Below are 12,159 nucleotides of genomic sequence, written 5' to 3'. Positions count from 1 at the left end.
CAGAGTGGATTGCATTAACTGGCAACGGAGACCTTTTCAGGGTTTCTGCAGGACAGAATTGTGGGGAAATTTCTGATAATTTCAAGTTATTTAGTTTTTCCCCATAACAATGCATGCTGCATATGGATTCAGTGTGGTGTTTCAAATAGGCAAAATTAAAAACCCTCTTGAGCAGTGCTGATTCCCCAATTGCCTTAACGTTGAGAACCCATGCTGTGAATAACATTTATTCCAGACTTCCAGTCATGCTGATTTAAATAGTCAGTAAGTAAAGGCTCTTAAATTTGATGGAGTGAGCTTTCTAAATAGTCTGTTACTGTTATGGTTTACTCAGCTGGAGATTTCCTTTAGGAAAGTTCCCACAGGACAGCCCTCTTTCAATAAAACCCTATCAGGGGCCTTTGAAGCTGTACAGATTTAACATAGCCTACAACTTTGGAAATTACAGTATACTTCATCAGTTACAAGAAATGTTTTCCCCAAATCTGTCTAGAGAAGTGGAATGGGGGAATATTACAAAGGCAGAGCACCAGAGAAAATTGCTGCCTTTCCGTAGTTGTGTGAAAGAGATCCAGTCTGAGTGAATTTGATTTGCTCCCGCCTATTAAAATATTATGAAAAATTTCATGTTTGAGGCTCAAGTGAAAAGTTATTTACATGTTTAATGCACAGGTTTAGGCTTGCTAAGTATTGAAAGGGATAATTCTTTCTCTTTCTCTCTCTCTCTCTCTCTCTCTCTCTCTCTCTCTCTCTCTCTCTCTCTCTCTCTCCCTCCCTCCCTCCCTCTCTCTTTATATATATTAAACATAGGCCTAGGATTATATAAATTGGTATCTCTTTACTGTTTGGATTGCACTACTTTTGCATTCAGTACTTGATCTAGTTCTTGCATAGTTGAGACCAAACTTAACTTGATCACAATTCCTCACAAGCTTCTACTGCCAAGTGAAATTAATATTTAGTGCATACCATGAACCTAGTTCTCATTCAGAAGAGATTGTGTTACCAATCTTTATGAAATTTAAATTCCTTCCTCCCTCCCATACAAACATTATTTAGTTTTCCATTGGACTAAAGAGTTTCACTTTGAACAGAAGTGCAAAAGTAGAAAGATTAAGAAGTAGTGTTTACAAGGAAGACAAAAAAGGGACTCAAGGCACTGAAAGAGCTGGTGTTCTACTTACGTTTCTTTTTTTAAAAAAAAGTTACAGTCAGTTTTGGGCTGATGATGGAAATGGCCAGCGCTGCTATAAAAATGAATAATTACACCAGTGAGCCCTAAACTTGAATTAAAAGAACAAGAAAATTATCAGGAAAAATTATTCAGCAACTTAAGCTATAATAAGTAAAATATGTCCCTAGCCTTTGATAAGTAATAAACTAGAGCAGTTGCACATATAAAGTACAAAAGAAATAGAAAACTCCAATGCCTTTCTAACTTCCTGTGTCCCTATCTGGAGTGTCATTTACCAAGTTATTGTTTCTTATTTACTTAATATATAGGCTACCTGAGTCCCTAAAAGACTTTGAGCGGCTTACAACTAAGAGCTAATTTATAATAGCATATAAAAGATACAATTGACTGGAAGAGCAGAGTATGCAAAACAGAATAAAACAAAAGCACAAAATTACCTTGTCCCCAATCAGAACACTCAGGTCTTAATAGCTTCCTGAATGATACATATGAATCTCTGGGGTGGGGAGATCACTGCAAAAAGCACAAATTGCAACAGAAAAGGCATTGTTCCTGAGCCCTGCAAAGCAGCCTTATGTCACTGAATTCTTTCCAGGGTGTTGGAGTCTGGGGAAGGGTTGGCTTTACATGATGTCTGAATCCATCCCAGTGGTAAAAGCCTACAGCATGGGTGTCAAACTGCCGGCCCGCGGGCCGGAGGCATCATAGTGATGCATCCACTCCACTCCATTGCCGGCAATGGCAAAAAAAGTCACGATACGGCACAACACGTCACGTGACTTGCGAGTTTGACACCCCTGGCCTAGAGAATAGACCACAGCCGAGTATTCATGCTAAGTCACAAACCAAACACATTATGACAACTCCACATGTGAATCATTTGTTATATAGCTGCAGGGACCACAAAAGTTTTTGCCTAAACCGAATCCATATGTATTAAAAAGGCTCTCATAAATCTTAAATCTTAAAAATAAGATTTTAAAGTTAATGACACATCCAATACAAATTATGCCTCTGTAGTTAATGTGTGTCTTAACAGTTCTGATAATAAATAAGAAAGAGGTGAGTTAGCTGTCTGAAAGAAGAACTAGCCAAAGGAACCTCAAAGGGTGACACTTCATTTAAAATTTTTATATACTGTATTCTAGGTGTGACTCCAGTGGTTTTACACAAAACAAAATGCCAAATCAATAAAACAGTTACAATAAAATATCCACCTACTACCAGCATTACATCACAATGGCGACAACTGAATATGCTATTAGTAGCTCCATGGAACAATATTGCTTTAATGGCCTTCTTGAAATGCATCAGAGTTGGTGCATATGGAGAGGCTATTCAAGAAGGAATGTAGAAAGATTGCCTCCAGCCTTCTCAGCCACAAATGGTGAAGATCTTGCTTGAGTTTTTCTTCTGAGGTGACAAAGCAGAATAATCCTATGCCATAGCTCAGGAAGCTGAAGCTGCAGATATCTTAATGGAACCAGTTTTCCAGAAACAAGCAATTCCCTAGATAGATAAATCCTAAGCCATTTGACATCATTCCGTATGGATGAACTTTTCATGCCTTATAAAATAGAGAAGTGGGTACATTTCAGTACAGTCACTAGGATGTAAACAGAATAACAGCTGCCTTTTTCTAATGTCACAGCTGAATTCTTTTGCATAGTCATGTGACACTGGATTCTCATCTGATGTGCAAGCAGACTCAGACTTAAGTTGTGTTGTTAGAGAAATGCAAATTAAATCCATGTTTAAACACAACCCTGTTTTTTATGTCGAATATTCTAAGAAATGAATATGTTTCATGGAATCAATTGCCCTGTGATATGAGCTATTAAAATTAATAACAATCTACCTGAAAGATGGAAAGCATATGCAAAAATGTTGCCTGCTTCATGATTGATCAGGGAGACTAGCTGATATTTGTATTACAAGCTGCCACAATCCATTTTCAGGGCTAACAGTTGTTTGAATATTCAAGGAACTATTTCTAATTTGGGCATTTAAAAGTCAGGGCTGTGCCACTTTGGGAGGCTTTAATCTTAGTGTTGCAGATATTTGCTATTGAAAAAACCTCAAAGCTGATGGCGAAATTAAATGTAGCTCTTCTCCATATACCAAGTAGTCCAATTTCAATAAGATTTAAATGCCTTAAGGAAACTCTTTCAAGCTTTATTCCATTCCAGAAAAGTAGTCTGTAAATAATTTTTCTTAAAGCTGTGACTGGAAAGACACAACTTTCTAATAATAAATTATTTATTTTATTTATTTATTTTATTGGATTTATATACCGCCCTTTCCCGAAGGACTCAGGGCGGTTTACAGGGTATTTAAAACAAAGATCGATACAAAAGTTAAAAACAATTAAAAAAGATTAAATCAAATCCCTAAAAATAAAAACCCCAATTAAAATTCTCAGCCTGGGCCGGAAAGCTCAAAGAGCCAGGTCTTCAGGTCCCGGCGAAATGAGCGAAGGTCAGGGGCAGTCCTAAGCTCCGCGGGCAGCTGGTTCCAGAGGGCAGGTGCACCCACAGAGAAGGCCCTCCCTCTGGGTGTTATCCGCCGGCAATCTTTTACCGGCAGCACCCTGAAAAGACCCTCCCTGTGGGAGCGCACTGGACGAAGGGAACTTGATGCTGGCAGCAGGTGTTCCCTCAGATATCCCAGACCCAAGCCATTTAGGGCTTTATAGGTCATCACCAGCACCTTGAATCTCACCCGGAGGGCAACCGGAAGCCAATGCAGCTCGCGTAGAGGTGTTACATGGGAGTATCGGGAAACCCCCATCACAACTCACGCGGCCGCATTCTGCACCAGCTGAAGCCTCCGAGTGGTCCTCAAGGGCAGCCCCATGTAGAGAGCATTGCAGTAGTCTAAATGGGAGGTCACGAGCGCATGAGTGACTGTGCGTAGGGCATCCCGGTCCAGGTAGGGTCGCAACTGGCGCACCAGGCGAACCTGGGCAAAAGCCCCCCTGGTCACGGCTCCTATATGGTCTTCAAAATTGAGCCGTGAATCCAGGAGGACACCCAAGTTGCGAGCCCTATCAACGGGGGGTAACACCTCACCCCCCATCGTTAAAGGTGGAATAATCTGGTTAACCCGAGATGCCGATATGCACAGCCACTCAGTCTTGGCAGGATTGAGACGAAGCCTGTTTCTCCCCATCCATACCTGGACCGCCTCCAAGCAACGGGACATCACGGCGAGGGCATCGCTGGGTTGGTTCGGGGTGGAGAAAAAAAGTTGGGTATCATCAGCGTACTGATGATACCCCACCCCGAAACCATGAATGATCTCACCCAGCGGCTTCATATAGATGTTGAACAGGAGGAGCGAGAGAACCGACCCCTGAGGAACTCCACAAACGAGAGGCCTCGGGGTGGATCTCTGCCCTCCCGTCAGCACCGACTGCGAGCGGCCCAGGAGATAGGAGGAGAACCACCGTAAAACGGTGCCTCCCACTCCCAACCCCCTGAGACGCCACAGTAGGATACCATGGTCGATGGTATCAAAAGCCACTGAGAGATCTAATAGGACTAGGACAGAGGAACAACCCCTGTCCCGAGCCCGCCAGAGATCATTCACCAGAGCGACCAATGCCATCTCCGTGCTGTGTCCGGGCCTGAAACCCGATTGGTACGGGTCCAGATAATCAGTTTCCTCCAGGAACAGAGGAAGCTGATGTGCCACCACACTCTCAACAACCTTCGCCAAAAAGCGAAGGTTGGAGACTGGACGATAGTTATTTAAAACAGCCGGGTCCAGGACAGGCTTTTTGAGGAGGGGTCTCACCACCGCCTCCTTCAAGGCCGTGGGGAAGACACCCTCCTTCAAAGAAGCAGTTATTACACTAATATATACCAATTATATTTTCCAGGCCTGCATTCTCTAACCTAATGTCCCCCAGATATTCTGAAGCTACAGCAAGGGTCTAAGACAGACATGTCAAACTCGCAACGTCACGTGATGTTGCGCAACGTATCGAAAGAGTTTTGCCATTGCTGGCAAAGGGGTGGGCATGGCTTCTGGATGACACGTCTGGCCCACGGGCCAGCTGTTTAACACCCCAAGACAACTTGCTGCAGCCAACTCGCCACAGAACAATTCACCACGGCCAATTTGTCTCAGGGCAAAAGTTACATAATATCAAAGAAATGGTGGAAGAGAATCATTAAAGAAAGGATGCAAAAGGAGGGGACAAAATGAAATGACAATGACAAAAAAATTTCATTATTATTGTTTTAAATAAATAAAATCATTGAATTGTCCCATGGCGAGTTGACCCATGGCAAGTCAACCACGGCAAGTTGTCCCATGGCGAGCAGGCTGTGGTGAGTTGGCCATGGCGAATCAACAGCGGTGAGTTGGCTGTAGCGACTTCTCCCATTCTGTACAGCAATGGGGGGGAAGGGATTTCTACAGACTGTAATTCCAACTCATTTGGAGGGCACAGATTTAGGGAAAGGGGCTTGTTCTCTAACTTTATTATGAGTCATTGATACAATTACGGAAGGTGTGTGCACATAGGCACACAGTTGTTCCTTAATGCTATATTTCCAGAATGCCCAAAAGTTGTGATCCCATTTGTTTCCTATCACTTTGTGTGTGGTCTGTATTAATAAACCCAACTCTTATCTCTACTCCTTAGAGGTCTTCTAGATAGTAGTAGACTATTGTGTTGATAAATAAATGCAGGGGGTGGGTGATTTCATTAGAACTGACTGCAAACTAAAGAAACCAGGAGCTGAGGAACATATAATTTCAAAAACAATTCCCTGAAATGGTGAACTACAACACGGGATAAACAGATTTGTCTCTAGCTTGGGCTCACAAATTAGAAAGCATGATGTAGAGGGGAAACTGAACAAATTTCAACAAAATGCAAGGAAACCATCACCCGGCCATAATGCTGGATTAATCATTTTTATTTCCTGAGTATTTTTTTTTAAATCTATAAGAAATATTTTGGAAATAAAATTTGTCCAAGGTGGACAGATAAAGGAAGTGGAAAAATTAAGGGTTCATACACTGCTTAGTCAGTGGCTATTTGCTACTTAACAACAGCTAGTGGCCTTAGATTAGGGGAAAATTGGATATTCTAATTAATTGTATTTACATCCCATCTTTCTCCAAATTTCTTGAGGCAAATGTCCTCTCTCCCACTTCCCATTTTATTATCATTGCTTCCCCGAGAGATGACTAGCTTGGGAAACAGTGACTTGCTTATAACTTAATGAAACTAATCTAGTGTGTGCTGTTGGCTGTTGAATCCAGATCTTCTTTAATTATTCAGATCAATCAACCACACTGTTTGCTGAGTGCAAAAAAAGTATGGCAGTCTCACCTGTCCAGTGAACAGAAAACCCATACAGGTTGTCCTCGACTTACGATCACCATTGAGCCTCCAATTGGTGTTGTTAAGTGGGTTTTGCCCCATTTTATGACCTTTCCTGCCTCAGTTGTTAAGTGAGTCACTGCAGTTGATAAGTTAGTAACCTGGTTAAATGAATCTGGCTTCCCCATTCACTTTGCTCGTCAGAAGGTCGCCAAAAGTAATCAGATGACTTTGGGACACAGCAACAGTCATAAGTATAAACCAGTTGCCAAGCATCTGAATTTTGGTCAGGTGATCATGGAGATGCTGAAAGTTGTAACTGTGAAAAATGGTCATAAGTCACTGTTTTCAGTGCCATTGTAACTTGGGTCACTAAATGAACCATTAATAAATGTAAGTTGAGGATTAACTGTATGTGCTTACTTTTATCTTTTTATAGGAATGTCTGAAATTGAATTTAGAACTAGCTATTTGAACTGAGCATACGTAGATAGTTCTGTGCTTAGTTCTTGGCAGATTCCAACTTACTGGCTGCTGGTAAACTAATAAATCTTTGCTGATTTTGAAAGGATATGTCTTCTTCAGAAAAAAAAATGACTAATAACCACACATTTCCTGTGCTTGAACTGTTTAAAAAGTGCTGGATTCTCTGTTTTGCAAATTTAATACATAGGTTTGTAATAAAAGTGAGGTAAATGCATTTTAGTCTTTAAAATGGCACCATCATTAATTATATATGGAGGATAAGCATATTAATTGTATTTAATGTCCTAGGCATCTCCTACTTTTGGGGATATAGCTCCCAACATCCTCTCAGCCCTCTCTCATCCACGTCTGTTCAGATTTTGGCAGAATTCAAATCTGAAAATCATCTGACATATTGCAAAGAAAATTCCATGCAGATGAATGCTAAAAGGAACCTCACGGATCACAAAACTCCTTATGGTATTTCCCATGAAGCATTTTAGGTTGCATCTCCCATTTTATGTACTCAAACTGGGATATCCAATTCTAACAGTTGAAAACAGACTTTGATAAATTGTATCTTGGTAGTTTCTAAATTTTCCCTTGTTGACTTATGGCAAATAGGAAAAGAACTTACCGTAATTCTATCGTCTTCTCTAAAGCCTTTTAAGGAACCTTTTCTTGCTAACGGGACTGAAGATGATCTGAAATGGTACTATAGGGTCTCCTGCTTGAGCAGGGGGTTGGACTAAAAGACCCCCAAGGTTCCTTCCAATTCTGTTGCTCTGTTTCTGTTCTACTCTACTCCTTCATGGCTTGACTTCAGAAGTTGTAGGTGCTCCATCGCTGGAGGTTTTTAAGAAGAAATTGGATGGCTGTTTGGTCAGAATGGTGTAGGGCAGGGGTGTCAAACACAATTTCATTGAGGGCCGCATCAGCATTGCGGTTGCCCTCAGGGGGCCGGGTGGGTGTGGCCAGGGTGGGCGTGGACTACTGGGTGGGTGTGGCTAAAGTGCGTATGGCTTACTGGGTGGGCATGGCCAGCTCTACATCGTTCGCATCAAGGGTGCCTATGGGCAGGAGTGGGACAGATCTGAGGGTCTCTGGAAGAAGGAGGGTCTCTGGGCCAGGCCAAGGCAGTGGGGGCCGTTCCCTCACTGTTTCCAGGATGGCTTCGCGGGCCACATGAAACCACTTCGTGGGCCGGATCTGGCCCCCGGGCCTTGTGTTTGACATGTCTGGTGTAGGGTCTTCTGCTTGGGCAGGTGGTTAGACTAGAAGACTTCCCAGGTCCCTTCTGTGTTCTGTACCTCTGATGGAAAAGAAACTTTTTTTTTTAATCCCATTAATATCCCGCCCTTCTCCAAAGACTCAGGGCGGCTTACAATCTAAAGCACAAATCAATGTGCTTAGCAATAGCCTTCATTCTATGTATATGTCTGCTTATTAGGGCTTTCACACACACACACACACACACCCAAGCGGCATTATTACAAAGTCAGCTTATTGCCCCCAACAATCTGGGTCCTCATTTTACCTCCCTCGGAAGGATGGAAGGCTGAGTCAACCTTTTTATGCTTTCTGTTGAATTTTAAAAGGTACAAAGCCCAATACTGTTCTAATGTGTACTTTGCTGTGGGGTTTTGTGTAATCAAGTCACAACTTTCCTGTGAAAGATTCTCCTTTTCTCCACTACTGCTGTGTCTCAGTAGAATGGCAGCTGGATGCCTGTCCTAATTTCTCATTGGAATCACAGGATCTTTAGGCCTGGCCAACGTTTTTTTTTCCTAGTTGCCTTTCTGTTGTCATTTCATCCCACTCCACCTCTGCTAATGGTCAAGCTTGTTCTTCTGTTCCTGATGGTATAAATCATCAGCACATTTGTTTCTGGTTGGTTCTGTAGAGCTAGAACAGGGGTAAGCAACCTTGGCCCTTTTATGACTCGTGGACTTCAACTCCCAGAATTCCTGAGCCACCTATACTCAGGAGTTGAAGTCCACGAGTCATTAAAGAGCCGAGGTTGCCTACCCCTGAGGTAGAACTTCATCTATCAGACTTTAGAAGGAATCTTAGTAGTTTTTCTGTAGTTTCTATCAGTAAAATCCTCAGCTCGTCATTGAACTCACAATGTATAACTTCTGTCCCATTTTATCTCCTCTGTCTAGTATTCTCCAAGTATGCGAGCCACCTATCTTGCGGTTAATGATGATTTCCGGCGACAGCCTAGCAACGAATTTCCAGCCTAGCACTCAGATTGTAGAGAAGAAGCCACCTGCGATGCTATAGTGAAACCCAATAATAACTGAAGGCCCATAGACTGCTGGGAATGAGATTGCTTTCCTAGCAAACTGGTCAGGTGTTCAAAAGGTGTTGAAAACAGATCAACTGAAGAAAATTCCTGCTGGCAGTCCAGGTGCTCTTCAAGGATTATCCTGTTTGCTTGGCTGGCAGGTTTTTTTTCTTCCAATATTACGTCTTCCTCCATTGCAGACCCAGGATGGTACCCGGATCTTCCATCCAAAGAGCTAAGGGTCAGAGGTCTGTTGATTTCCTGCTCATTTCCTGTCACTGCTGCAGTGGCCTTCCCAAACTTTCTTATATTGGGGAGATGTGAAATTAGGATTTGGCTTGTCGTGGGTTTGCAATTAAGCTATGAGTCCTGTTTCCTTATCCTCTGCCCTAATTTTGGGGCAGGTTTGTTCATCCCTGATAGGGTGGTTCAGTCTTCCTTTTTTTTTTTGTTAGGGCAGATTATAAGACCAGTACACTGTACGAGTAAAGTGAACACTTGACACATGGTGTACAATGCTAAACTAACCTCAGAGAAATGGGGTTGCCGTGAAAGAAGGTGCTCCTCACTTCCCAATTACATGCAGTGCTGACAGAAGAGTGAATTTTTAGTGTCCTCTGAAGAGGCCTCTGCACAGAACTTACTGTCGGCTTGGCACTGTATCATCCATCATCCTTTTTTGATAGAACCTGTTTGGTATCTTGTGATACAAAATCCATGCACAATATTACCACTTGTCACTCGCTCTTTTGCATCAAGAACTGACATGAATTCACCAACTCCTGTTTTGGTGGCCTCAGGTATTATTTAGAACAAATGACTTTTTTTTGTTCTATTACATATATTATTTCGTTTGCTATTTTTTTAGTCTTATGTTTTATATTGGCTATCCAAAGAACATAATTTTTGTGTCTTTTTTAATAGATTTCTGTTATTAAGGATTAGTCCTTTTTTATGCTCTTTGCAAGCCAACTTCTGACTTTGGCACTGATTTCCCCCCCCCCAAAAGGGGGAATAAAAACGAAGGCAAAATTAACCTTCCGGATAATGTATTTGTATGGCAAATGCTGACATATTCAAAAATACATTTTTCTTACTATGTGAGGGAATCAACAATACCAGAGAATACTGGTTTGGGCTGGATTTGCTACACTAATATGCAGGTAATGTTGAAAATATGACAGTATAGTTTCTTCCAAGTAATGTCTTGCTTTCTCCATCCATGAAAGAAGTTCTTTCGTGGATGGAGAAAGCAAGACATTACTTGGAAGAAACTATACTGTCATCTTTTCAACATAATATCATGAAATTAGTAACTGTACATAACTTCCATTGTTACTTGCACACGTTTGGCTCTTGTAAGGGCCAGTTCTATAAGGGTAAAGTGAGGTGTTTCGGGTTCCCCAAATCAAGACTAAAGAGCAGTCCCCAGCTTCACACAGCTAGTCAGGCCTTAACTCAGCAGAAATCTTTAAGATACTCAATCTAATTTGTTAAGATTCTTCCTTGCAAATTAGACTGAAACCAGATTAAGCAGCCAAGTAATTGCCCTCTTTCACTGTGAGAGTGTATTTTCCTTCTCATAGCCACTGCTGTTCTTCCCGCCTTTCCCACTGCTTTTAATCCTGCTCTTCATGTCCTTGAAGTAGAACAGTTGTTGACGTATCTGCCCTGAGAACTGCTCGCTTTCATTTTATCTTAGCCACCAGGAGATGAGCAATGACAAAATGTCGGATGTTAAAACAGTGCCAGGTAGTCTGTCCTTTGTCTCAGCAGCCATTTCCGATTACCAGTGTTAAGATTTCTTTTCCGGTCTAGTCACCATTTGTATGAGCAATCACGGGCAGGAGATACTGTCATATCATTCCCTCAGGTAATGAAGATCTTGTGGGCTTTTCTGAAACAGAACCCGATTCTTGTTATCTACTATTGGAGAGAGAAAGCAAAAGAAATAACATTTTTGACAGGAGGGACTCCAAGGAAATGAGAAGCACCGAAGGAAGGAAATCAAAGTACAATATGTCAAATTCAAGAATCAAAGCCTCTTAACAGGTCTGATTTCAACTTTTGCCAAAAGCAACCCCTTTTTTAAAGTTAACAAGTTACATTTTCTTGGGTTATGCTAAATGTTCCCAAATGAGTTAGCTTACCTTTTTATACTTAGGCATAGTTGGAAATGAAAGCAATATGTGAGCAGCCTTGGCAGCATGTAAACAAATGGGTTTCCCCAACTAAGTTCAAAGAACTCAGAATAACTTCACAGGCTACTGAAAATGCATGTGTCCAGTGGTGTCAATCTAGTATTTGGACAATTTGCACATTATTCAAAATTGCCACTGAGAAGTACTACAGAAAGGATAATTAGAGTGCTAACAGCTGCAAAGGTAGAGAGTTGCCCTCCAAGATACATAATGTGACATGGAGATTTTTAATTACTTGACAGCAATTACATACTGTTTTCTATCAAGGATAACTTGTACCTATCATATAAGGTAACATAATTTATGTATTCATCTTATATGGGACTGGCTACATTTTTAAGACAGAGGGAGAAGAGAATCTCAATTTTATGCTATAAGTGATGCTATTGATAACAGTACAATTAAAATTGTTTTTAAAAACAAACAAAAAATGCATGTGAATTAACTATCACAGGCTACTTCAGAGCTGTGCCTGATTTATATGTACTGACTGGGAAACTGATAATAAACACATACTAAAATATGAATTTCATTTTCCTGTGTTTTTTTTAAATTTAGTTTGATTTCAGTTGCTTTCAGTGCAGAATTTTGTGTTTGCAGTTAGTTATTAGATATACTTTAAGAACTACAAATGACAAAAATAAAAAAGAGGCACGCATTATTTTAA

The 12,159-nt window shown here is 41.3% G+C and overlaps 2 protein-coding genes across 2 annotated transcripts in view; one reads left to right on the top strand and one right to left on the bottom strand.

Annotated features, from left to right (window-relative positions):
* TTYH2 (tweety family member 2) overlaps nt 1-10,449 on the top strand; it is a gene marked incomplete at its 5' end in the record, with an annotated part of 97,065 nt that extends 86,616 nt beyond the window's left edge. Inside the window, one exon of the mRNA XM_083352075.1 lies at nt 9,167-10,449. Within this exon, the coding sequence (XP_083208201.1) occupies nt 9,167-9,247 (81 nt within the window). The 3' untranslated portion in view covers nt 9,248-10,449. The remainder of the gene's footprint in view (nt 1-9,166) is intronic.
* Nucleotides 1-12,159, bottom strand: part of GPRC5C (G protein-coupled receptor class C group 5 member C) — a 420,745-nt gene that overhangs the window by 255,845 nt on the left and 152,741 nt on the right. The gene's annotated exons all lie outside the window — the stretch shown is intronic.

Source organism: Vipera ursinii, assembly GCF_947247035.1.
Source record: "Vipera ursinii genome assembly, chromosome: 2".
NCBI lineage: Eukaryota > Metazoa > Chordata > Lepidosauria > Squamata > Viperidae > Vipera > Vipera ursinii.
This window is presented reverse-complemented; position numbering and strand designations above follow the sequence as displayed.